The sequence below is a fragment of the Manis javanica genome, chromosome 14, assembly GCF_040802235.1.
Source record: "Manis javanica isolate MJ-LG chromosome 14, MJ_LKY, whole genome shotgun sequence".
Taxonomy (NCBI): Eukaryota; Metazoa; Chordata; class Mammalia; order Pholidota; family Manidae; genus Manis; species Manis javanica.
This window is the reverse complement of record NC_133169.1, coordinates 49,841,945-49,869,877: the sequence shown is the minus strand read 5'-3', so window position 1 is coordinate 49,869,877 and position 27,933 is coordinate 49,841,945. Positions and strand designations below refer to the sequence as shown.

At 43.5% G+C, this 27,933-nt stretch overlaps 1 protein-coding gene across 4 annotated transcripts in view; it reads right to left on the bottom strand.

Annotated features, from left to right (window-relative positions):
* The window catches only part of RNF130 (ring finger protein 130), a 131,964-nt gene that overhangs the window by 25,724 nt on the left and 78,307 nt on the right, over positions 1 to 27,933 (bottom strand). The window contains exons 4-10 of one of the 4 annotated variants that reach the window (XR_012125105.1): positions 25,301 to 25,372; positions 22,920 to 23,002; positions 16,302 to 16,398; positions 13,991 to 14,195; positions 10,753 to 10,846; positions 8,050 to 8,141; positions 5,206 to 5,389 (exon numbers count right to left, since the gene is read on the bottom strand). Coding sequence is in view for 3 of the 4 variants with exons in the window: in XM_037002133.2 (XP_036858028.1) it covers positions 5,374 to 5,389; positions 10,753 to 10,846; positions 13,991 to 14,195; positions 16,302 to 16,398; positions 22,920 to 23,002; positions 25,301 to 25,372 (567 nt within the window). In the remaining variant the exon portion in view is untranslated. Of the gene's footprint in view, positions 1 to 5,205; positions 5,390 to 8,049; positions 8,142 to 10,752; positions 10,847 to 13,990; positions 14,196 to 16,301; positions 16,399 to 22,919; positions 23,003 to 25,300; positions 25,373 to 27,933 lie in introns of those variants that run through there. The other 3 variants (XM_037002133.2, XM_037002135.2, XM_037002134.2) reach the window with 3 other exon arrangements.

The following is a 27,933-nucleotide window of genomic DNA, read 5'->3' as shown; positions in this document are numbered from 1 at the left end:
TTATCATTGCCCAGCAGCAGCAACTGGGGCTGTACCACAAAGGAGAACCAGGCACTGAAGAGGAAAGCGTCTGAGCTTCTGGGAACCACAGGATGCCTTCTTCAGAAATCCATTACTCTCTAGACCAAGAAGCATAGCAGATCCATCTAATACAAAGAAAAAACACAGAAACCCCAAGAAAATGAGGCAGGGGAATATGTTCCAAACAAAACTCCAGGATAAGTCACCAGAAAGAGGGCTAAATGAAATGGAGATCACCAATCTTCGATAAAGATTTCAAACCAACAGTCATAAGTAAACTCTTTGAGCTGCATTAAAGTATTGCAGATATCAGGGAGGACTTCAACAAAGAGACAGAAGAACTAAAAAAGAGCCACTCAGAGCTAAGAATACAGTAACCAAAATGAACTACGCAATGGAGAGAATGAATAATAGATTATGCAAGGAGAGGAGACAATCAATGAGATGGTAATTGGAGAACAGGAAGACAACAAACCTGGGGAACAGAGAGAAAAAAGAATTTCTAGGAATGAAAGAAGGATAAGAGAGCTGTGTGATCAATCTGAATGAAACAATATTTGCATAACAGGAGTACAAGAAGAGAGAGACAAAGGGGTAGAAAGTCTCTTTGAGGAAACTAACTGTTGAAAACTTCCTCACTCAGGTCATGGAAGTACAGGGAGCCCCTAACAAAAGGAACACCAGGAAGACAACACCAGAACCTAGAATAACTAAAATGACAGCTTTGAAAGCAGCCACAGAGAGAAAAACGATTGCTTATAAGGGAAACCTCATCAGGCTTTCAGCAGGCTTCTCAGCAGAAACCTTACAGGCCAGAAGGGAGTGGCATGAAATATTTAATGTACTGAAACAGAAAGACCTTCAAGAATCCTCAACCAGAAAGATTATCATTCAAATTGGAAGGCCACATAAATGATGGCTGAAGGAATTTATAACCACTAAACTGGCATTATAGGTATGTTAAAGGGACTTCTGCAGATGAAAATGTTCTTAAGCCTAAATAATTTTTCACCAGCAAAAATAAACTCACAGTAAAGGTAGTAGACCAATTAATTACCAAGCAAGTATGAATTCAAACAAAAGTAGTAAAACAAACTATATATAAAATCAATCAAGGGATACATAAAAATTATGTAAATGCAGATTATGACATATAATACATAAAGTGTGGAGGAAGAAGAAAATAGAAGCACTTTTAGACTGTTTGAAACAGAGTGATCATTAACTTAATATAGAGTGTGATATAGTAAGGAAGCTATCCTCAAACCTTATGGTTAATCACAAACCTAAAGTGTACAAAAGATACACAAAAAATTAAAAAAGAGTACAGTCACAATACTAAAGAAAACCATCAAATAAAAGAGAGGAAGTATAAGAGAGGAAGAAAGGAACAGAGAGGAACTACAAAACAACCAGAAAACCATTAATAAAATGGCAGTAAGTAGATACCCATCAATAACTAGCTTAAATGTAAATGGACTGAAGGAACCAATCAAAAGACATAGAGTGGCAGAATGGATAAAGAAACAAAATGTATTTATATGCTGCCTACAAGAGATTCATTTCAGACACAAAGACACACAGACTGAAAACTGAAGGGATAGAAAAAGGTATTTCATGCAAACAATAGGGACAATAAAGCAGGAGTAGCAGTTATTATACAAAATAGACTTCAAAACAAAGAAAGTAACAAGAGACAAAGAAGGACGTTACATAATGATAAAGGGGTCAGTCCAACAAAAGGATATAACCATTACAAATATCTATGTACCCAACATCGGAGCACCTAAATATGTAAAAAAATAATTACAAAATTAAAGGGGGAAATACATTGCAACACTTTCATTTTATAATACTTTAACATACCATTCACATCAACAGATCAACCAAAGAGAAAATAAATAAGGAAACAGATGCACTGAATAATATGTTAGATCAGATGGACTTAACATATCTACAGAGCAGTCCACTCAAAGCAGCAGGATATACATTTTCTCAAGTGTACATGGAACATTTTCCAGAATAGATCACATACTAAGCCACAAGAAAAACCTCAATAAATTAAAAAGATAGAAATTCAACCAAGCAGCTTCTCAGACCACAATGGTATGAAACTAGCAATAAATTACACAAAGAAAACAAAAAAAGAGAAGACAAGTAGTGATTCTATAGCATCTTACTATGCTGATGGACAGTGACTGTAATGGGGTATGTGGTGGGGACTTGATGATGGTGGGAGTCTAGTAACCATGATGTTGCTCATTATGATACATGGTACATTAATGATACCAAAAAAAAGAAAACAAAAAGACCTACAAACACATGGAGGCTAAACTGCATGCTTCTAAATAACCAATGGATCAATGAAAAATCAAAACAGAAATCAAGCAATACATGGAGACAAAAGAAAACAAAAACTCAACAGTCCAAAATTTGTGGTATGCTGCAAAGGCCAGTACAAGGGAGAAGTACATAGAAATACAGGCCTACCTCAAGAAACAAGAACAATCCCAAATAAACAGCCTCAACTCACAACTAAAGAAACTACAAAAAGAAGAACAAATGAAACCCTAAGTTAATAAGAGGGACATAATGAAGATCAGAGCAGGAACAAGTGAAATAAAGTATAAAACAATAGAAAAATATCAACCAAACCAAGAGCTGGTTTTCTGAGAAAATAAAATAGATAAACTCTTAGCCAGACTTATTAACAAAAAAAGAGAGGACACAAATAAACAAAATCAGAAACAAAAAAGGAATACTCACAAAGGATACCACAGAAATACAAAGTCTTACTAGAGAATACTATGAAAAATTATATGCCAATAAATTGGACAACCTAGGATAAACTTCCTAGCAAAATACAACCTTCTGAGATTGACCCAGGAAGAAAGAGAAAATCTGAACAGACCAATTACCAACAATGAAATCAAACTGGCAATCAAAAAACTCCCAACAAAAAAAAGTCTACTAGGATCAGAGCATTTCACAGCTGAATTCTACCAAACCTTTGAAGAGCTAATACCCATCCTTCTAAGTATTCCAAGAGGTAGAAGAGGAGGAAATAATTCCAAACTCAATTCTATGAGGCCAGCTTCACTCTAATACCAAAATCAGACAAAGATACTATAAAAAAGGAAATTATAGACCAATATTCCTGATGAACATGGATGCAAAAATCCTCAACAGATACTAGCAAACCAAATTAAGAAATATATCAAAAGGATCATCCATCATGACCAAGTGGAATTTATTCCAGGAATGCTAGGATGGTATATTTGTAAATCAATCAACATCATACACCACATTAACAAAATGAAGGATAAAAACCACATGATCATCTCAATAGATGCTAAAAAGTGTTTGAGAAAATTCAACATCCATTTATGATAAAAACTCTCAACAAAATGGGTATAGAGGGTACACACCTCAACATAAGGCCATATGACACAACCCCCCAGCTAATATCACACTCAATGTGAAAAGCTGAGAGCTTTTCCTCTAAAATTGGTAAGAAGACAAGATGCCCACTCTTACCACTTTTATTCAACACAGTACTGGAGGTCCATGCCATGGCAGACACCACAAAGAGATCAAAGGCATGCAAACTGGTAAGGAAGAAGTAAAACTGTCACTATTTGCAGATGACATGATATTATACATAGAAAACCCTGAAGACTCCACCAAAAAACTATCAGAATAAATGGACTCAGCAAAGTAAACTCATATGGAACAACAAAAGACCCCAAATAGCAAAGTAACCCTGAGAAAGAAGAATAAGCTGGGAGGATTAAGCTCCTTGACTTCAAGCTATACTACAAAGCTACAGTAATCAAAACAATTTGGTACTGGCACAAGAACAGACCCACAGATTAACAGAACAGAATGGACAGCCCAGATATAAACCCATGCATGCATGGTTTAATTAACCATAAAGGATGAAGGAGACATGAATATACAATGAGGAAAAGACAGTCTCTTCAATGACTGGTACTGGGAAAACCGGACAGCTACATGCAAGAGAATGAAACTGAATTACTGTCTTAACTCCATACTCAAAAGTAAACTCAAAATGGATTAAAGACTTAAATGTAAGAAATGAAGCCATAAAACTCTTAGAAGAAAACGTAGGCAAAAATCTCTTGAACATAAGTATGAGCGATATTTTCCTGGACACATCTCTTTGGGCAAGGGAAACAAAATCCAAAATGAACAACTGGGACTACATCAAATTAAAGAGCTTCTGTACAGTAAAGGACACTATCAGCAGAACAAAAAGGCAACCTAAAGTATGGGAGAATATATTCATAAATGATTTACCAGATAGGGGGTTAACATCCAAAACACATGAATCCATATACCTCAACACCAATAAAACAAATAACCCAGTTAAAAAACAGGCAGAGGACTGAACAGACACTTTTTAAAATACATACAGATGGCCAACAGGCACATGAAAAGATGCTCCACATCAGGTAAGCTGAGGGGCAAGGTTGAGAAGTTACTGCTCAAAACATTTATATACATACTGATAATCCTTCACGCATATGATTCAATATAATGTAAAATATTTCATCATTTTCCTCAGTAGTAAAGTAAAAACATTTCATTTACACATGTAAATTTTCTCTCAGCCAACTTTTTTGAATTTGCAGTTTTAAAAAGAATACTGTACATACTAGGTTAAAAGAAATATCAGACAGATACAATTTATTACTGATCCATGTGTATTTTGGAACATTTTTCTTACACTCATCCCTTCACCCCACAATATTTATTGAGCACTTACTATGTGCAAAGCACTCTACTAGGTATGGGGGATACAGTGGCAAGTGACACAGTTCAATGTCCCGGTTGCTGGGGAGCTGGTGTTCTGGGTGGAGGCAGGTCAACAATCAGGAACAAGATATTATCAGAGTGAATGGCAACCTTGGAGAAAATAAAATGGAATGACTCAACCGAGTGCCCAAGGAGGCATCACCACAGAGGGTGTCCCCAAGCTTGGGTTCTCTCTGGGCACAGCAGAAGCCAACATGAAAATACCAACAGAAAAAATGTCACGGCTCCTCGCATGTGGAGTCATGAGCACATTTTACCTCTGAAACACAACAGGTGAAATCTAGATATGTACTCTCCAAATCTGCCTTCCAAACACAGCCAAGAAAAACTTCACAACACAGCCTGCTTATTTTATTATTTATTTTAATACAAAGCTTTGGCATTAGCAATTTTATGAAAAAATAAAATGTACTAAAAATAAATGCTTGTGTGGCATGATTGGTAAATGATGCACAAAAATAGGTTCTTTTTTCCTTCAAGGCAAATCAGTCAGAAAGCAGGTTTTTTTCTTCTTCAAAACCATTCTACCCTATGGAATAAAAGGAAAAAAGACATGTCAAGAATTAGTTAAAGGGTAGTTGTCAACATTTTAAATAACAAAGAAAGTGAACCTAACTGCAGGATGGCCAGGCTCTCCTCAACTGTTTCCTGGCTCCTCTGGAAAGGCCTGCAAGCCATTAACATTTTCCTGAACTCAGCAGCTTCAGATCTGTGGTCAAGTGGCCCAGTCACTTTACAAGTGTGTTAGTACTCCCACAAGGAACGCAGGGGAAGGGGGAGGCCAACACCATCTTATTTAAAAACGCAGGGACAATTACCACACAATTTACAACCTTTCCTGATTTGAACACGTTCTGAATGCTGAGTGTCCTGAAATCTGCAGGTGTGGTCTTTAAAATACGCTCCCCCTGTATGCCTCAAACAAGAATGTCATTATTTATTTTAAGACTTGAAGAGTACAGATTTCCAGGGATGCATGGCTCTCCACAGGAATCCCTAGAACTGTGTGTGTGTACACACATGTCCCTAATCAGGTGTCAGAAGTTGCTCACGCTGCCCGCAGGCTAACGCTGCCCCTCTGGCCTGGCGCTGTGGGACCACCCTGGCTTCCAGAACCCTGCACGGTCTGGTTCACCTCCATGACTCCCAATCCATGTCTTCATTTCTGACCTCTCTTCTCTCTGCGGAGCTCCAGATCCATGTTTCAAACCGCTTACTCTTTGGTTATCACACAATTCTCCATCACCTCATGATTCCATCTCCTCCCCATCAGCCTGACTTCCTCCATCAAGCTGTAGTCTTCCCCAACCTGTCTTTCTGCCTCTAGTCTCCACCCTGCCAAAGCAACTTCTCAGCCACCAGGAATTGGCTTTTTGCTGAAAAGCCTTAGAAATTACCCACTGCTCACAAGTCCAAATTCTGTGGTCTGCCTACTGCCACCTTGCCTCCGGTAGACACATTGCTGTAAGAAAGGTGTCTCAGGAAAATAAAGTCAAAGATGGGTGCTAGCATGGGCAAAGGTATTAGGCTGAGAACTAAAAATTTAAAATTCTGTAGATCCACGTTTCTCAAACCATCGGCTGTAGCCTATTAATGGATTATAAAATCAGTGTAGGAGTTCATGACCAGCACTAATACCACTAACAAAAAGTGCAGGGACTAGATCAGAGAACATGGTGTGGCAGGACGTCTGTGAACTTCTGTTTCAGTACGGAGTTTCAGTTACACGCGGGAGTACGGAGTTTCAGTGCGAAATGTATTTCTTACAGTGGGAGATGGTTAAAAAAAGTTTTAAAAACACTGATTTTGATACTTAAGGCTCTAAAAGAGGCAGCCTGCAGAGAACCCAAGCCCTCTCCTCTGGCTTTGATCTCCCCAATTTAAGAGGAACTCTTGGATCTGGAAGGAGTCTTCTAGCTGACCCAGGCCCTGCCTCTGAACAGCTCCAGCCCTGCAGCATCTGCCTGCATAAGCAGGTCCTGGCTAGCTCAGAGGTTTCAATAAATCTTGTGTCATCTATGGACAATTCCAACTGGAGGAAAGTCCTTTCTTCCAGTAAGTGGGACTCTCCCTCTGTGTGGATGCCCCCAGAGCTCCAGACTCCATAGTATCATCCTGTGCATGCACCATTTCAGCCCAAGGGGGCCAGTGTGAGGATTACATGGGCAATGTGGATGAAGAGCCGCACCCCTGGGAGAGCTCAGGAGGCACTCACTCAACAGTGGCTCGTCTCATCTTTGGGAGTCCTTCAAATAATGGGAGACGCCCCTCACATCACTACAGTCTCCTCCTTTCTAAGCTAAGCATCCCTAAGACATCTGATGATTAAGTTTTCAGACCCTTTTATGTTGATATGTCAATGTTCCTCCTGAAGAGTCTGAGAACAGCTCAGAAATACTGAATAGACAGTAAAATAGAAACATCAATTCCTTTGATCTGGTCTGTAAATTTCTACCACTGTGCTTCTGCGGACAATAGCTCACAGTCTGTGCAGCGTGGACAACCGAAGCCCACGGCCCTGCTGCAGAGCTGGGGCTCTGTGGGCTTGCGTTGTGTTAGGATCTTACATCTGTTGACTTATTTCATCATGCTAACCACAGATTCGTTTCCTTCTGAGACTGTTCTGTATCTTGAATGTCTGGGCTACATTCTGCATATCTCAGGACATGGTTCTGTGAATCAGAATCTAGGAACTCTCATGAGAAAGGGCTATGGAGCAGACCTAGCTGAACCTCCCAGTCAACTCAAAATCTCTCCTTTATCACCCACTGTCATTTATACAAATCTAAGCTGATAAGTGTTGGGATTTAACAAGGTGCATGTGAATAATGAAGGAGAGCAGAAAGCCTCCTTTGGGAACTGAAGATCAGTAACCTTGCTTATTTCTAGGTTCTAAGAAGTAGAAGTATGAGAAACTAATATATGTAAATATATTTACCTTACATTTATTTGCTTCCTTGACTGCCTGTTTATATTTGCAAAGTCTCAAAATTCACTAGATCTGTTTGCAGTGTTAACAATTAAAACGCAATTAGTCATGGTTGGGCACTTAAATAAATAGTATTTCAATAGAAGGGAGTAACCTCAGATACATGGGCTTGTGACTGACTTCTGAGTTAAGCCAAGAATGCCAGGCCCTGGGCAACCATGCACAGCATGGAGAGGGAGGCAGAGCAAAAATCCACGTACTGCCTGGGCGCGCCTGCTTTCCACATGCCTGTCCTACCGTCTGGGCCTTCTGGCTTCATCTTGCTCAGGAACTAGACTGGGTCAAGGTCTGGCTGAAATCACAGTATACACATTCAGTTCGTACAGTAGGTAGTATGCACGGAAGTGAAATTTATTATCAATTTCCAGACAAATCACTAACATGAAAAGATGGGCTCTATTTAGATACAAGACTATCTTACAAATGGATGAGGTGACCTAGACAATTAAAATAGGGCAATTAAATTGAAAAGGCAATTTCATTTTGGCTGTAAGGTTTTTGTAAAGGCAAAAAGGGAAATAAAGACAGATTTCAAAAAATCATCATTGAAGAATAATTGCAAATGTTTTGCTAAAATCAACTTTTCTTTGGAATTAATACTACATAGCAATTCCTTACCAACATTTTGGGTAAAGAGACATTGAGTGAGAGTGATTATTATCTTTCCTTAATCTCCTACAATTAAAATGGGCTTTAAAACATTAATTCATGTTATAAAAAATCAACACATAAGAAGTACAATAGGAGAGAAAAACATCACCTAAAATTTGACCAAATTAGGATAATCACCATATTTTAGTGATCATCCTGTCATGCATCCATATGTGTATATGTACACACACACATACACACTCGCTCACTCTCTCTCTCTAAATGGGATCATGGAAACCATCCTTCGGAATGGTTTAGACTGCAGGCCAGAAATAACATTCAAACAAACAACTGCAGTATCAACCCTCTACAAAGGCTAATGGGACAAGGCTTGGACTACAACATGGACCAAAATCCATGTTGAGTCATGCAGGCACATATGCACAGAACTGAAGTATAGTGGCCCAGGTACTCTGAGTTCTAATTGGTAACATGTCTGTTGGGCATTCTCCGAAACAGCTGATGCATGAACTGAGCATCTGGCAGATTCTGAGGGGCAGTAAGGAGACCAGTAAGGTACTTAATGATTCTCCCAAAGTGCCCAGAGTGCTACTATTCACTGTGACTGAAGAGGTGGGCTTACACTACCACCTGTCTGATGGGTCAGTATGGGAGGAAACCAGTGAGGTGACTGCTGGTGAAATAAATATTCCCTCTGAAATGTGGTTTGAATCCTAGGCACTCACAGAGCAACTATGATTCTGTATTCTACTTCATGGAAGAAACTTAAATTCACTTGCCAAACGATAAAGGCAGAGGCCATCTTATTCACAGGACTTTGGAAAAATCTCAGTGAAATTGTTTCAGCTAACATTTATTGAGCACTTAGTATGTACCAGGCACTGTGCTAAGCACTTTACATGCTCACAACCCTGTGACATACTCCCACCATCAATCCTGTTTTACAGATGATTATAATGCGCTTCAGATAAATATAACTGCCCTGTTCTCCCAAGCAAAAAATGGAGGCGTGGGGAGTCAAATCCAGTATGTGTGGCTCTAGAACCTGAACAGTTAACCCTGCGCTATGCTGAGCAGTTAACCCTGTGCTGTGCTGAAGTGACACTCCCATCAGGCAGGCCCAAAGCAGCCGCTAAAGCTGACCTGCCGGGTGAGGCCAACGACTCGTCTGAAGGTTGATCAACTTGACATCCTCTGGAAATGCAGTATGTTGGGGATGTCCAAGAACACTTCTAACAAGTCTCTAACCAACAGATCAGGTTAGAGGTAATAAAAGTATGTCACTGGCAGAGGAGGTTCCATGCCCCTGTTTCTACAGTTGGACAGTGAGCATCAACTAAATCAATCAGATGAGCTTGGCTGGTTATTATTAATTAATTAAAATGCCAGGCCATAACTGAATATGGAGACTGCATGAATTCCTCCTGTACCAGTTTAGGTTATTAACATCTGGACCAGTGGCCCAGGGGTGCTTTCATCTGAATTAGTTTTCACAAATACTAGTAAAAGGAAGGACTGAATAAGATCCTTCAGTAAAACCTTTTCTGTATCTGACCCTGATGGAAAGCTACTGTTAGAAAATCACAGCATCAAAATGGACCTGAATGCTCACGTAGGCCAGTTTCCACCCTCTGGGACACCTCTTCTCTGCCGCAGCCTGGCTGGTAATATTGTCCGCTGCCTGTGTTTCTGGTGTAGGAACCACCTCCCCAGGAAGCAGCCTTGCGGACACATTCCTCCCTTTCCTGACAGGCAGTTTGCCTTCCTGTCACCAGCCCTCTGGTCCTCAATTTGCCCTGTGGAAATACAGCTCACACATATTTCCTTTTCCTAGTATTTGGAAACACTGGCTCTTCTAGACTGTGTCATTCTTGCAGTAACCCTGTGACCCCAGGCGGGTGTGCCACCCAATGCTAAGCACGCAAGGCTTGGGGCAAGTCCGGTGAGCACACGGTACAGCGGGTTTGCTCCTGTCAACGACTGGGACTCGGACACCTTTACATCCTGTGACTGTACTGCCTCGCTTGGCATCTGCGTTACACTACTGGTTCCCTCTAAGCTGTGACTAATGGAAACCCCTAGATCATTTCTCATGTGTGAAGGTGAACTCCCAATCGGTAAGCTGACTGAAAACAAACGGTCATGAAATAAGCCATCCTGCTGGGTACGACCCCATCACGTCACAGTGAAACTGGTGGAGGCTGCTTCTCACCGTCTTTGTGAGGATTACTCTACATGCTTTGTTGGGATTGTCTGGCACATGCAATCCAAAAAAACAAGTGGTTACTTACTCATTGGTATTCAAGCTAGCTGTGGCTCTGATGATCATGTAGCAGAGTGTGAGGGCACTGAGGAGGCCAAAACTGGCAATAATAAACCATTCTTCTGTTGACAAAGGAAAGGGAGGAAATCACTCTGGGGAGAAGGCTTAAGTCAAATCGATGCCAATATTTCCCTCAAATGCAACGAAGCGGATGTCAACGGAGGTGTGAGCCAAGACTGGCCCCAGGAAGTGAAGCAGGAGGAGGTTTGCCAGAGAGCTACTAACTGGAGAAGGTTAGTGGAAACAGTGGTGAGAGCTGCAAGGGAGAAAGGAGAGCACAGCCCAACATTCCTCCCAGTTAAGGTCCCGAGGTCTGTGAGGAGAGTGGCCGCCAAACGTGTGTAGCACAACATGGACATGGAATTGCACATGGATGTAGATTTTTACTGTGAAGTTACATGATAGTAAAGTGGACTAGCCACACTCAGAGGTTCTCCTTCTTCATTCTGTCACTTCTCCATGGTTGTGTCATTCTTAGAGAAAGGCTCAGAAATACGTAGTGGCTCCCAGAGGCCTGTGGGTCCTCCACACAGTCTGCAGGCTGGCCTTCCATGGCATGGACGGATACCTTCTTTTCTCCTATGCATGGGTTTACTCAGTCTTTACTTAGAAAGGACATCTTATTAGGGTCTCCTGGAAAGGACCACCCTCCACAGCTTCCCACTGGAAAGCAGGGCTGGCTTGCCTGGCTTTGTCAAGAAGAATGAGGGGAGGTCATTCACAAGGTACTGGGCCCATCCAAGAGCTGAAAACCTCTGGCACACGGAACTCTGAGGGCATTTATCTTGTCTCTCGCTAGATCCAGGAAGTCAGTTAACATTTTCCCTTAACTCTTCAGAGTCTGTATTACCAAGGTAATGTTCCTAGAACATTATTTAGAGAGAACCTCAAAAATAACCTGAGAACCAAATTGGATTCCTGAAAAGTCTTAACGATGAAGTACCTCCTAGCGTGCACACTAACTAGGGCTGGTTTAATAAAGCGGCACAGCAAGATTCCCTATGTACCCGCAGCAAGGCAGAGAGAAGTCTGGGATGACAAATGCTTGACACAAAAAGCTGAACAACATTAAAATGGGTGTTTCTCAATCTGGTTTCCGTGAATCCTAAAACTATGCAAAACTGTGCACCTATGAATTTTTCTAGAAAAAGGTAATTTACTCTCATTGGATTTGAAAGGTGGTGATCTTCCAAAGGTTAAAAAGAACTGATCTTCAGTATTCCAGGGTGCTGAGCTGTTTCACGAGCACTTCTCTGCCCACCTTGGTATATGTTATGAAAATGCTTAGCAAACTCTTTTTAGAAAACAATGTGGCTTCTTAGATTACAAATTCCTCCATACAGTGAATTGAGAAGGTTTTTGTTTGTGTCAAAATGAACATTCAAGAATCCATACAAAATCCACCACTGTCACCCACATATATTTTAGGTAAGGTAAAATGTACCCCGGCATTTTCAAAAATGAAGAGATGACTGCTCATCCACATCAAGGAGCTAAACACAGCATTTTTTATCTTCTCTTCTTAGAAATGTTTATACATGATAAGCAGACTAACTTTAGAACTTCAGTTACAGCTGTGTTTCCGAATTCTGAGTATATCCTTCGTGTACGCATGGCACTTTGGTTATAAAAACTGGTAGCCAAAAAGTGAACACCATTGTAACAACGCCCACCGGGCCCTGGGACTATCAGCACCCCTGCAGCTAGGCCGCAGTCACCTCCGCCCGCCCAGCGTGGATTAGCACAGTGCCCTGCACACAGTGAGTGCTGTCTGGATGCATTGCTGTTGCCATGGCTACAGAGCTTTGAGGGGAAAGCAGAGGCAGCATTGGTCTAATTTGATCATATGAATTTTATTTATCAATGTGCATACATTCTGCTCAAGGTGATAATTTGATATACAAAGTAGTATTTTTTATCATGAAAATGTAAGATCTTGAAAGGACATTTCTATGTAAAACATTAATAGTATGAGTACTTAATGTATTAGTAGGTGCTCAATAAATGTTGATCAATGAAGGCCTACAAAACTCATTTATAAACAATCTGTCTTCTTTTTCACTACTAGATCAGTTTTTAAAACTCCTGATCATAAAACTTAAATGCTGAAACAGGAAAATAAAAAGCGATTCAAACGAATCATTGGGAAATGGTAAGAAAGGAGTCAAACTATATCAAAGAATAGTTTTCCTTATTTTATAACTGAATGAAGTCTCCTTGAGTTTAGATAAATGACCGAGTAAAACCTGGGAAGTCATTTTCAAATAATGATTTTTGGTTAGTTAAAAAGATGTATACTTCCACTTAACAGACCGCATGTGTCACTACGGGAAGGGAAGGACCTTTCGTAATGGCTCTACCTGGTTTCCTGACTCCCACAAGCCAAGCGGAATCTGTTAGGTTTAGGGCTCAGTTATAGGCAAGCAACAGTACATACTGGAAGAGGCAGTCCCAGAGTGGCAATGAGGAAGATGGCAAAAGGTTGTTAGATGGAAACACCCACAAAGGACGAGGCTGAGGAAGGCTGGCTTGTGGTGCCGCAGTGGTGACCAGCCCACTCTTTCTGCCCTGAGGAGGGCCACTGAGACCCTCGGAGCATTTCTTCTCTTCTTGCCAGCAGTTCCGCAATCAGGATGCTCGTAACTAGCCCAGAGCGTTTTCTGGGGCAGAGCACTACCCTTTGGCTTTTCTCTCACCTCGTGAGTAATTACACCCAAGAGGTAAATACCGAACTTCCTCACAAAGCGAGCAACAGCAGGCCATCTCACTTGGCCCTAATGTTGTGAATTTTTGCTTCAAGTTCTGCATTTGATTTTTACCATGTCGCCCGCAGCCTGGGAACTAGAGGGCACTGGCGCTCAGTCACACAACACACCAGAGATGCTGCCACAGCTCCACGTCCCCTCCCGAAACCACCCCTTAAAGTGCCTGTTGGCAGTGCAATCACTTCCAAACAGGTTTATACACACAACTCTGGACAGTTACTCATCACATGGCAGCCATTCCTATTAATTACACATGAATACTCAAGCTTCTTGTATAAAGGAAGTTTTGCCTCTCCAAGTACCTGTTTAACAAAGTGCCCATGACTTCCTGGGCGGCCTGAGTCGCTGCTGTGGTGCCGGCGCTGGCCTCTGCCCTCCTCCAGAGCAGCACCCCCCAAGAGAGCGCTGCGCTTCCCAGCGCCGGGCACAGGGCCCACTTACTTGTCACTGCGATGTTGATCTCGCCTGTCCTAGGAGTGAGCTCCCCGTCCTGAGGCAGAGGCGAGATCCCCGAAGTTCGAAGTGGCTCGAGGCCAAGGGAGTTGTCGCTGGCGAGGTCGCCTAGGGCTGATCTCCGGTTAAGGGCTTGGGTTCTGGTGAGCCTTTCCATATCGAAAGCTGCGTTATCAGTACAGGGCAAATTTGGCTGCAAAATATTCCCAGATTAAGAAGACTTGTAAGAATGATACAGATTTTGTAGAATTCTAAATGTTTGACACCTTGTTGAAAAGACTTCAAGTTTTTTCCATATGATTTCCTCTCATTTCTCTCCCCATCTACTCTTTCCACTCTCACCCAAGTTTTTCTTTAGAAGAAACATGATTTCCCCCCACAAGATGGTACAAAGGAAAAAAGTCTACTGCAGAACTGAAAAGGCTGGACAGTTCATCTTTATAAAGAAGTGACAACCTTTTGTGACCAGGCTCATAGGCAGAGGGATCCTGTGTCACGACAACACAGCAGACCAACAGTGAAGTGTATCACTTTGAAGTGAATGTTGAGGGACCTCAGGGAATATGAAATACCCCTACCACCCTGTTAATGTCTCCGTGATGCCCAATTTACCTGGTAGCCAGTCCTAAAATATCTTCTACCTTTAAATACAAGTGAACACACGACCAAGAGCACATCAACATTGAAAAGACTTCTGAATGATAAGAAAACTGTTTCCAAAGCTAAGCATCTCACCCTGAAGGACAGGTACTACAAGTTGTCTATGGGCCAAAGCCTGCCAACTGAGAGCTGGATATGGAAGCCCTAAGATTTTCCTCTATGGGTATCTGTCTTCCCTGGTGACCTTCAATAGCAGACAGCGTATGGGAAGCAGAGTTGGGAAGGGGCGGCTGAGAGAAGGTTGTGTACAGAGGAGTAAAAGCCAACCATGCCCTGAACAATGGCTTCCTGAGCAAAGCATTTTGCTCGAGCTCATACCAAAGCTCAGTTAAAAAATGTATCACAGCCAGAGCAGTAACTGATGCTCATAAGTCCCCAGTCAGGTGTATTGCTTTTTTTTCTCTCTTTAAGGAGCCATGGTAGCTTACAGTACATCTGTGAGGGATTTTCATTAAAAACAGAGGGGAAAGTAGAACTTCAAAGAATTAAGACTTAAAAACAAAACCACCATAAACAAACAAAGGCTGGAGGCAATAACAGAGGCGAATATTTTCCAAAGTGTCTTAAAAACAACCCAACAACAAAGTGTCTACTCTATGCCAGACATTATGGCAGATGCTCTATGCAAACCCCTCACATGGGGTAGCTTTGCCCCCTGGGGGACATTTGGCAAAGTTTGGAGACATTCTGGATGTTATTGGCCTTTAGTAGGAGCCAGGCACACTACTAGACAGGACGGCTCCTGCCAGGTTACCTAGTCCAGGGTCTGTGGTGCTGAGGAAAGATGCTGTGTTCTGGAGACGGAGTAGAAACAGGGCTGGACTGCAGCTGAACTGCCCTCTGTCAGCCTATTTCAAGGACTCCCTACATGTTTGGGTTGCAAAGCTAACATGAGGAATTCATCTGCTGGTCACACTAAACTTTTACTCCATAAGGAGATTATTCATTCACTCTTCTTTTAGGCTAGAAAGAATTTTATTTTCTTCTAAAAGCAATAATCCTGGATATATACTGCTCTTGAGGAAGAAACTGTTGGAAGTCTCCAAGGTCCTTGGTCAGTCACGCAGACTCACCAGGCCAGAGCTCACGTACTCCACCTGGCAGCTGACCAAGGCCCTGGCCAGGCTGTCAAAGGTTTGCCGGGGGCAGACACTGCCCCTGCTCTGCTGCGTGCAACTTACCCACGCCCAGGAGGGCAAAGCCAAATTCAAGAGGAAGTGTAAGTGATGACATAGTTTTATATTATGCTGAGTGCAGAAGAAATTACTACTGGACCAGAGTTGAAAGTCTACATTCTATTCCTTTAAAAGAAAAAAAAAGCTACTGGAATGAAGGAAAATCACACCCTTCTCTCTGCCTCAGTTCAGTACACACCACCCAACAGAAGCATGCTTCCAAGTGGACTGAGCTAGTTCTTTAATTCCTTGTCCAGGAGTTCCCTGAGATGGGCTGAACTTTAGTAACTGGAGGAAAGGCCCTGGTGCATGCACAAACGCCATGGCAGAGAAGGCCAGTGCCTTCCTGCGACTAAGCCATTGATGTATGCTATGGCACGGAGAGGACACTGAACAAAAGCAGCAATGAAACAGGAAACACGAGACAGTACTACACAAAAGTAGTAACAAAAGAGGAAACATACCACAATTCCCAGGGCCTTCAAAATATTAAGTTTGCACATAGGGCAGGTACAATGTTCACTAAGCCAGGGGTCCACGCAGGATTTGTGGAAAACATGCCTATAAAAATAATGGAGAATTGCATCACAAATTTTATACTAAAAAACTGTTAGGCCAAAATGCAAAGAAATGGGACCTTTTAGTCAGTCTGCTTTCCCCCCAATTTTAGACATACTGGGAAGTCCCAAGAGACAGGTATTGGGATGTATAAAAGTACAGATGGCAGAAAATCTCCAAGACCTGATCATTTATATTGTGAGCAGTGTATAGTAGAACTGTGAACTAGTATGTGGCTATTTGGTGTTTTTATTCTACCAAATTCCAAAGATTTTAGGAAACCTAGGAAAATTTACTACGAATGAAGACAATGAATTATACCTTATAAATTAGCTATGTTTTTTTAGAGGTATAAGTAGAAAAATGGAATTTCAAAAAGATATTCAACAAGAGTGAAATCAATGGTTTTCTATAATTATTCATTAGTTTTACAAACTCTGTTTAAAGGTCATTTAAAACATTTAAAAATACTTCTAAGCACCCTATGTTAAATGTTTCTCCAAGTTACAGGGTAGGTAGGATTATTTTTAGGAATGAACTTGCTAACGAATCAGGTAACACTTAGTGGACAGTTCTCAGCTAAGATGTTAAAGGGAGAGAGAGATTACTATCTCTCGTATTCAGGGGAGTAGCAGGTCACATCCTCTAACTGAAAATAAGTCAGTCTTGGAGAGCCTACAGCTCAGCAAAGGACCTTGTGCCCTTTAAGGGAGCTGCAGAAATCATTTCTCAAGTGCCCCCATGGCAGCTTGGAGAAGCTGAGGCAAAGGCATGCCAAAGCGCCAGAGTTGGGCCCAGCAGGGAAAGGGGCAGGCGCAAGGACAGACATTCAGGGCACCTTCACAGCAACTGTGATCTGAGTCTTGGGCTAAAAAAAAAACTGAGAAAGATATCAAATTGAACCATGGCATGCCTTTAAAACTGTGAGTTTATGGTTTCTATATAGCTGTCGGAAAACGCGGTCTTGATTTTAAAAAGCAAATTGTTTTAATTGGGACTTAGGAAAAACATTTGTTACAGCTTCAGCCTGAACCATCCCCACTCAGCTATAGCCACTTGGTGGCCTTGTACCAATTTAATCTTTGGGATGGAAACAAAGAGCTTGAAGACTGAATTTACCAATCTAGTCTGACACTTGCAGTAATGCAACAAACAAGAAGATCCTCATCATTCCTGAAGGCGTTTATTTAAATCTGAAGGATTTTATTTAGGAGGTTAAAGTCACCAAATTGGAGGCAAGACCTAAATTCATTTGGCAAGCTCAGGGCACTGCCGTGTCTGCTTCTTGTTCCCTGGTGTCAGGAATGGAGCCTCCAAGGGGGAGGAAGGGCTCCGCAGAGGGGTGTCTGCAGCCAGGCTTCACTCCCCAGCAGCCGCCAACCAGGACAGTGTCAGCTGCAGCCTAACAAGACCAGAACAAGGCTTTTAATCCTTTCCAGGGAAACAGACCCCTTTAGGTCTGACACAGATGACAGCTCGGCCCCTTCCCAGGGTGCATCTGCCTAGTATCTGGCACACGTTTTGGGGGAGCCTACAGCTGAGGGTTCAGTTAGTGTTGGGTGGCATGGGTGCCTGGGAAGCTGCTCTAGGCGTTTCATGTGGGGTGGACCATGCACTTTGGCTGGGAAGAGTATTTGTGTCACAGATAAGGCTAAGTGACTTCATGAGGACCTTGGTTGAAGGGTAACAGTGGGCTTTTGCCTGCCCACCCTCACTGGTGTCTCTCTTTTCTATTGCTGGTTATTGAGAAAGAACAAAATGGGACAATCCCACAGTTAATTCTTCTTTTTTTATTAAGGTATCATTGATATACAATCTTATGGTCAGGTTTCACATGAGCAACATTGTGGTTACTACATTCCCCCCTATTATCAAGCCCCCACCACATACCCCATTATAGTCACTGTCCATCAGTGTAGTAAGATGCTATGGAGTCACTACCTGTCTTCTCCCCACAGTTCATTCTTAAAGCTGCATGAGTTGTGTTTTCTACTTATCTGTTCCTTTAACCCTAGTTATAAATGTATTTCTCTTATGTTGTGTTCTTAATTGTTTCCTTGGAGGTTTGCTGATCTAAAAGAAAGCGTTTGGCCCTGCTGCGGAGCACTGTCTTGAAGGATCACGGAGATTAACTTGTTTTAGGGACAAACCAAGAAAGTCTCCCTTCCTTAGCTAACTCAAAATCCGGAAGAAATTCTTTTTCCTAATAAAGCAGACTTTTCCTTTTGACTGTGTCCACCCCATGGCTTTCCCTTCTCCAATCCCACCCCAGTCAGTTAACCATGCCCCCCATCACCCAGCTGTCCTGATTCCAACACTGGGCTCCCGCACCTGCCCAAAGTTGTGCCTAGTTCCCACAGCACTCTTGCCTTGTGGAAATTAAATGCAGCCCTTCCTCTTCACCTGCTAGCCCTCAGCCACGAGCCCACCTCCTCCGGTTCACTGCTGGCATCGCAGGAGTAGTTGCCCTCGGCCTGGGGCCACTCTTCTCTGCCCCATTCTCTGCAGCACCCTCTTGCTTCCATCCCCTCAGCTCCACTGCTTCCTCAAGCCCAGCATGGCCTTCCCCTTCCTCCCTGCCAAGCCACCCTCTGTGACTCCCACTGTGTCATCTGAAACTGCAGGATGAGGAGGAGAGGGCAGGCTGTATGCTCCACCTGGTGAGGCTGTTTGGAACAGTAAGTGAAACAACATACGAGTAGTATTTGGAAAAGCACCAAGGACTTGCCAATGAAAGATGTTATTAAACATACGCTCAGGTGAAGTAATATGACAGTTTCACAGATCTCCCAGGAAGGGGGCAGGGCCCTCGGGAGCTGCCGAGAGCATGTGGCTAAGCCACAAGGATCACAGGCACCTCAGAGGGTGGCACCAGGCCACCTGGGCCTCGTGGAAAAGCCCCTGCACTCTTCTGAAGAACTTGGAGAACGAAACATACACAAGAGCAGGGAAGGGCCCCATGTGTTCAGGACTGAGCAGAGTCTGGGGCAGGAAGCAGGCGATGTGCTGAGGAGCAGTAAGACCGAGAGGGCCAAGCGCATCAGAGCGCCCACAGAAACATCCTTTATTCCTGTGAGAAGCACGGGGGTACAGAGCGGGGAATGTAACGGAACACAAAAGGAGGCAAACCGGCAATACTGAAACACCGCGTCCTCTCGTCTTACACCCCCGCCACGCACAACCCAGACGGTGATCAGAACACCGGCTGGGGTGGCGGGTCTACACTGAAGGTGAGTTGTTCTCACAGCTCTGCAGCCTCTTGGTGCCATGCAAGAACCTGGCAAATATAAAAGGATCCAGGATTATTAAAGGTCAGAAGCACAACTCTTTCCCCTCTGAGGTGGGGCCTACAGCAGTGCCTTGGCCAGCAGCCAGACAATTGGCCTGGTTTTGCTCCCAAAGCGGCATGTTAGACACATTTCTCTAAGTAGCAGAACGCTATTTCTGAAATGTACTTTTAACTACTGACTTGTGGCTGACCTTTAAATAAAAGGGGTCTAAGCAAGGTGGCAGATTTTCAGTTTCTAAGGCCTGCTGGCTAATATCCACAGGATGATCAACTAGAGTCCACGGACAGCAGGAGGCCCCAGAGCAAAGCTGACTGCCATCTGTCCAGTGAGTCAGCATGGCAGAAGATGGGAAAAGGACAGGCCATTAGATAGAAAGCAGTCCGTGATAGGCTGGCCATCTATAGACAGGAAGTCTCAGTGCAGTCTCCAGATAAGCCTGCTAGAAATAAGGACAGGCAGACACCAAGGCACCTATCCTCTCCTTACTCAGGTGAGGAAGGAACAGTGGGTACTGATCTTTTCCAAAGCCTGGCTGTGTGGGGAGCAGTCGCAGGGTGGTGTTGGAGATGCTGTAAGGACTCGGGCAGGAAATACTAAGCATGGTAAGACACTGGAGTAGGGGCGGGAAGACCAAGGACTGCAGGGAGCAGACAGTCAACAGCACTGGGCCCCTAGGAAGGGAGCTGGTATGCTGAGGCCCCAGTGGGAAGGGCCTCTGGGAACGAGGGCCCCTCCTCCTCCCCCATGGGGCCGGGGGCAGGTCCACACGAGAGCTTGCAGCCAGAAAGCCTAGAGGACTTCACCTGTTGTCAGCCACTGTTTTCTCTGTGAAGCTGGTGTGCAGTCATCTGCTGAGTGAGGAATGAGGGAGGCTGCTGGGGAGAAGGAATTCACCCCATTCACTGGCTGTGGTGACCAGGGAAAGGTGACCAGCAACAGGGACGGGCTCTGGGCATCTGGGCAGATGGCAGGTGCCAGAGCTGACTGGCAGCAAGAGATAAGAAGATGTGGGGGAATCACCTGACTCAGTATCAAACTAGTCAAGAGGATGGGGTCCAGGCAGACTGACGAGTAGGTGAGAGGCAAGAACTAACGTGAAAGTGCTTGGGAGGGACCTGCTGGCCACTTGGAGTAACTGTGTGGAGCATCCTCAGGTCGGTGTTCTCGACTGGAGACGTCTTTGGTGGTACAGCTGTGTGTGGGGCCTACTGGCATCTGGCAGGCGGAGCAAGGACACTGCTGAGTACCCTGCAATGTCCGTCCCCCAACCAAGAATTCCCTGGTCCTAAATGTCAACAGTGCCAAGGCTGAGTAACCGTATTCTAGGCCAGAAGATGTCATCCTGGGTCCCGCAACAGGTTGTTAAATGTGCCAAGTTTATTTTTACTACACCTGAGCATCCTGTTGTTACCATTTCAGTGAGGTGAGATAGATGTTCTGCTAAGCGGTTGTGCAACAGAGTTTGGAGAAAGCTACAACTTTCTAAGAAAAACAGTAACAAACATCAACCTGCTCCAAAGCACAAGGCAACCCTGGTATAGTCGGGGCCACAGGCACGTCTGCTTGGTCAGGGACTGGGTAATGGAAGGCAAGCGAGGGAGCAGTGCCCCAGCTATGGTTAGGAAACTCTGGTATGCCCATATTCTCATCTTCAAGACAAGCCATCAAACAAAGGTGGAGAACTTGTCTGGTGGAAGGTGCAGCCAGGAAAATGGCTAAGAGCAAGCAGTGCTTTGGAGCCCAAAGGAGGGCACAGCCTTGCAGCATCAGAACCACCCAGGGACTTATTAAAACTCAACATGCCCCACTTGGGCTGTGTTTCTGGACGCTCTTCCTATTCTGATGCACAGTCAGGTCTGGAAATGGGGGACTAAGTTAAGAAAAATAATTTAAGGGCAAAACTTTGAAAAGTCAATGCTTAAGGGAAGCAAGTTCCTCAGAATAATCTATTTTTGGCCAAGGCTCCCCTGAGGAAGACACTCTCACTTTAGTAATAACCATGGATGCTTGCAGAAGCCTTCGTTCTAGGTCCAGACAGTCCCCCGAGGAGGGCCCTGGACTGAAACAGGAAGACAGAGAATCTGGAAAGACTTGCTTCTTCCTGGTCATGCCAGTGACAATGAAATCTGTGCAGGCAAAAGCATTTTTAAAAGCAGGTAAGAGCTGATTATGCTTTATAATGTATCCTACTGACCTTTTCCCTGGTTTGTATTTCTTTGTATTTTTCCTTTTCAACCTCATGTTTTTGGACTAAATGACTACAGCTCAAGAAAAAGTGTTAATTATATAACTGTATTTTGTGTAAGACAGTTTATGTTTAGTTTTATACATGTTGTTTACATGTAAACTAGAATGGTGTGACTTACAGAATGTTGGTTTTCTCTTTTGGTATATGAAATTATTCTCAAGTTCTATGATTTTTTAAAAAACAGATCTTTGTAGGCTCAAAATGGATGACTTTGTGAATAAGCAAAGCAATGCCAGCAGCCTCACAGAGACAACTACTGACCATGATTTTATTCATTCACATTTCATAGTATTATGGTTGAATGGATGTGTTTTAAAGGAGTGGGGAGAAGGAAGAGGAAAAGTCTTTGATTTTGGCTCCCCAGAGGTGATTTCGTGTTTCCAAACAACACCTGTAAATTGTATGTAGTAACACTTCACATTCCCTAGTTCAGCACCGCATGAGCACCGACCTTCGTATGGGCTCTGCTGTTTGCGTCGTGTGACCCTGGTATCTAGGGGTGGTTTCACTATCCTTCACTGTATGGGGAGGCCTGCACAGAGCAGAGAGCCTGCGCAGAAGCAGGCACACAGTACACATCAGTCCTCCCCACTATGCAAAACCCAGGTTCAGGAAAAGACTTCCTGATTCCTAGAGCCCTGGTACCCTGTGCTGAGTGACCACTGCAGAGGTCTTCCTGGAGGCCCCCAGGTGTACTCAACTGCAGGAGGAGAGGAAACCCTGGGAAGTCACTGACATCAAAGTTCTTGACTTTAGTGCCATTAGGCTCTACTATGTCTGGAGGTCGCCCAGGTGTTCGCTAACTAGAAAGAGCTTTGCAGTCAGTCTGCGCACAGCTCACTGCTAACTCCCACTCCCACTCTGCCATGTGTAGCTGGGCCTCTGCCCACAAGCGGAGCCGTGGGAAAGGTGGCTCTCAGAGGCAGTTGGGACACCCACAAACCACACTAGTACTGTTCCTTTTTAAACAAAGGACACTGACATACTTGCAGGGGAGAATCCGGACAACGTCATTCTGCTTATAGCTCTCTATGCAGACTGCGCAATGATCAAAGTCGGGGTCTGTTTCCTGAAATGTAAAGTACAGAAACAGGTCACATATTAAAGCAGAAGTAATCAACAGAGGGGATACAAGTCTGCTAAGAATTTTCCTGTCGCAAACATGGGAAACAAGTGATTATAACATTCAAGGTCATAAAAAATTTAATGTTTTCATTTGCTTAACTATATTGACTCAAATTACCTCTAAGCCAGTCTATTTTGTTTTTACACTATTTGTAGAAAGTAATATATATGTATTTTTTTTATTAAGGTGTTACTGATATACACTCTTATGAAGGTTTCACATGAAAAAACAATGTGGTTACTACACTCACCCATGCCATCAAGTCCCCACCCATACCCCAATGCAGTCACCGTCCATCAGTGTAGCAAGATGGCACAGATTCACTACTTGCCCTCTCTGTGCCACACTGTCTTCCCCACGATCCCCCACACTATGTGCACCAAACATAATACCCCTCAATCCCCTCCTCCCTCCCTCCCTCCCCACCCTCCCACACCCCTCTCCCCTGGTAACCACTAGTTTCCTCTTGGAGTCTCTGAGTCTGCTGCTATTTTATTCCTTCAGTTTTGCTTCCTTGTTATACTCCACAAATGAGTGAAATCATTTGGCATTTGCCTTTCTTTGCCTGGCTTATTTCATTGAGCATAATGTCCTCCAGCTCCATTCATGTTGTTGCAAATGGTAGGATTTGTTTCTTTCTTATGGCTGAATAATATTCCATTGTGTATATGTATCACATCTTCTTTATGCATTCATCTACTGATGGACACTTAGGTTGCTTCCATATCTTGGCTATTGTAAAAAGTGTAGCAACTAATATTTAATTCTGTTTGTGAAATGTCTTAAATGTCAGAACTCTGATTTGTTTCAAGATTCATCAGCATCACCTCTGGCCACCCTCCTGCCCCCACCCCGCCACGGCTGCCTCGGATTCTGGCCCAGCAGGCTGCACTGCATGCCCTCTGCAGTGGGGTCCCCATCAGTGAATGGCCCCAGGGATGGGAGCTGGTCACAGATCTGGGGCAGAGAGCAGTTAGGGCTCCACTCAATACTGAGTCTTTATCAACAGTCAGGAAGAGTCAGCCAGGGTATGTGATTTCCTTCTTCTGGACTGGGGAGGAGCAGGAACCTCAGTCAGGAGAGGTGAGACTCTGGGCTATGTTACTGCCACTTGGCAGCTCCTGGTGGATTTGGGAGGTACACACACGAAAAAGGTGTTGGTTTTAATGAGGAAGACTAGCCTGGGGCAGAGAGTAGACTGGGTAGGTCAGACCAGGTCCTGGGATCAGCTCAGTGGCAGCTGTAGGCCCCCAGGCCTTGAAGGCATGTTGCGGGGCCACTCCTCTCAGTGGCAGTCCTGTTCTGAAGCAGCTCATGTTTTCTGGAAGTGCTTTGCTCTTCTCTCTGCTTAGTGTACAAAGCTCAATGAAAACACCCCCACCCTCTGGAGCTGTGTTGGGAGAGCTGAACATGGTGCCCAGGCAGTGGGAATAAAATGGGCAAAGCCAAGAAAGGATGGAGAATCATCTCAAATGTCTTTCCAGAGCTCTTTAGCCAAGTACTAGAGTTGGGTGTGGGTTGGGCAGGGGAGTGTTCTGGTGCTCTCCCTTTAGAGATGCAATTTTTTCGTTCTGGACAACCCTGAATTTATCGAATGTAGGCTCTAACATCAACTTGCTATTTTTCCTTACAGAACAGAAGCAGGGCTCTACATCACTTGAGATCTGCCTGGGGAATTCTGGTTAGTGGCCTCCAGCAGAGGCTCCATCACTGCCATTCTCATCCCATCCTGCAGGCCACTAGGGCCAACCCTGACAAGCTGCTCTTCTTTCAAACTGCGCAGCCTGCTGTGCAGAAAGCGCCTTGTGAACGACATCCCTGGAAACATGGTCTCCAATTCTCCAGTTAACTGGGAAGAACTAAAACACACAGGAGATAGACAGTCTCGGGAAGCAGAGGAAGAGAACACACAGTCCTGGCTACTCTGTGTATAAGTTGCCCACCCCACTGGAGGTCTGCCCCCCACAGCTGGGACAGCTGTGAGCAGGCTGGTGAAGCTACCAATGGCCAGAGTATTTAAAGCCCAGAAAGTGAGATAACTGTATGGAGGGCCCCCAAGTGACAGGCATACTGAGAATAAGATTTTGAAGAGAAGCTAGTTTAAAATAAAGCATTAGATAGCATACATGCTGAAAAAATCATCTAACAAGACACAAACAGTTACGGTGTATTCCCTCCCACTGCATCAAAAGCAAACTGCTTTGGTACTTTTATTGCATTAAAATTATTTCATTACTGTACCTTATCGCCCTTTTTTACTGTTCTGGTTGTCAGTTTGCTGATGGCTTTCTTGGCTGCGTCTCCAAGACGACGCTATGAAAATTGCAAAGAAAAACAGACATTGAGTACAAGATGTTCTTTACTTTAAAATAATTAAGCATATAGAAGTCCCTGTCATCCTACTGCACTCTCCATATCGTATCATGTGAGGACTCTAAAAAAAACAATAAAAAAATTAGAAAAGTGGGCAGTTTTTCCACAGATTCCAGCATTCTGGCTGAATAATTAAAAAGTGTACATAGTGAAAAGGCCAGGCATCGCATCAGCACAGCGTTTTGTATTTGGTAAATATCTGAAGTACAACAGCATTATAAAGAACTACTTCTTGTACATGTTAGAGCTCCTACTGCTGCTCTAATAGCTTTCTTTCCTGCTCCAAGGATGGCCACTATTAGAAGTACGAGCTCTGCCTTAGCACAGGGACACCTCCAGCGCCCCTTGAAATGCCTTTTCATATCATCTGTGCAGAAGAGATGCTGTCATGAGCTCTCCTTCTGTCTCTGCCAATCTTAGGAGGGTGCACATACCTTTCCAGGGTTGGGTTTTCTCATTTATTTGAGAAACTTAAGTCAGAGAATCTGTGAGGCTGGATTTATCCAACATTTTGTCAGACATTGCTAGCACTCCAACACACCAACGATGCAAAGACAAGACAGCGTACCCCCAGTGCAGGCACCAACTGAACTGGGGAGAGACTGGTAAACACACTTTAACTGAGGGTGTACAACAGAGCAGGCCCAGGTGGAGACGCAGCAGCAGAAGGCAGCCCCACGCGGGGGTGGGCAGGGGGGTGAAGTGCTGTGACAGTTCGGACAAGTGAGGCCTGAGCTAAGACCTGGGAAACAGAGCTGGGAGGAGTTAGATAAGGAAAAGCCTAGGGTAGGAAGTGGGACTCTGGACAAAGGAGTAACTAGTAAAGACAAATAGGTGGGCAGCCCAGGTATGTGAATGAAATTATAGTTCTGCATTAGCAGGGCGAGCATCTCTTTTGAAATCAAAATATTTTGAGAGTCAGAGTGCCCTACTAGTAACTACACTGGGACGACAGGTGCCAACAGGCATATTGGGACACACGGCCACTCTGCCCATAACACACCCGAAAGCGAGAGGCAGATGCTGGTGCTGAAGGAGTATGGCAGGAGCTAAAAGAAAGACCTTAGATTCTTACCTGAGCATTAAAAAAAATGTAGAAACATAAAAATTTTAGGGGGAATTAAAAAATAACACAGAAGAAAATGGAATAATTTAATGTGCCTCTATGTGTCCATCACCCAGCTTCAATCATCAGTATTTCTCTGTGTTTCTCATCTACTCCTTCCTTTTTATTGTGCTCAGGCATTGTGTGACATTGCCCAAAACGTCTTCACTGTTTCTCCAACAGACAGGCTTTCATTTGGTGTTACTGTCTTATCTAACAAAATTAATCAGTATCATACTCAGGCTGTTCTACCATTGCCCAGTTGTATCTAGAACGTCTTGTTGGCATTGGCTTGGGTCAGGATACAAAGTCCAAGCCCCGCATTTGGTTGCTATGCCCTTTTAATCCAGGAGTCCCCTCTATCATACATTCATGGAGATATGATTGACTTTATATAAACTGCACATATTTAAAATGCACAATTTGATGTTTTAACATGACCCATGAAACCATCGCTATGGTCAAGATATTATATCTACTATTCCATCCACCAATATTCGTGGTCTCTTCCTAATCCCTTCTTTCTGTCCCCCTTCTACTCCATTCCCTCCAAATCCTACTTTCTGCTACTACAGTTTGTATTTGTTTTATACAAATGGAATGATATAGTATGTACAATTCTGTATATGCTTTTTCACTCAGTGTAATTATTTTCAGATTAATCCACATTGCTGCATGCAGTTCATTTCTTTCTTACCCTATGTAGTATCCCATTGTATAGATATACCACCATCTATTTACCTTTGTACCTGTTGATGGGATATTTGTATTGTTTCCCAGTTTTGGGCTGCACAAAATAAAGCTGAAAACAACATCCTTTATGTATACACGTCTTCGTGAGGCACATATATGCTTTCTTTTTCTGGAGAAAATACCTACGAAGTAGGGAAGACTGGCTAACATGGTAGGTGTGCTGAACTTTTGAAGACTGCTGCAGTGTTTTCAAAAGTGGGTGATCCACTTTACTCTCCACCAGCAGTGTGAAAATCCCAACTTCACATGCTCACTGATACGTGTTACCACTCTAACAGATTTAAGGTGGCATTCTTTCTGGGATTTTAATCTACATTTCCGTAATAACTAATGATGTCGAACATCTTTTCATGTGCTTACCATCTGCATATCTTCTCTGGTGATGGATGTTCACATCTTTTGCCCATTTATCTACTGAGTCATTTTCTTATTGACTTGAGAGAGTATTTTACATTTTGTAGATACAAGTCCTTCTGCATATGTTTTCTCTCATTCTGTGGCAGGAGTTTTAAACTTTGATGAAGTTAATTTATCAATTTTTCATTTGTGGATTGTACTCTGGGTCATATCTAAGTAATCTTTGCCCATCCGAAGGTTACAAAGGTTACAAGACTTTTCCCTATTTTCTTTTCTATAAGTTTTA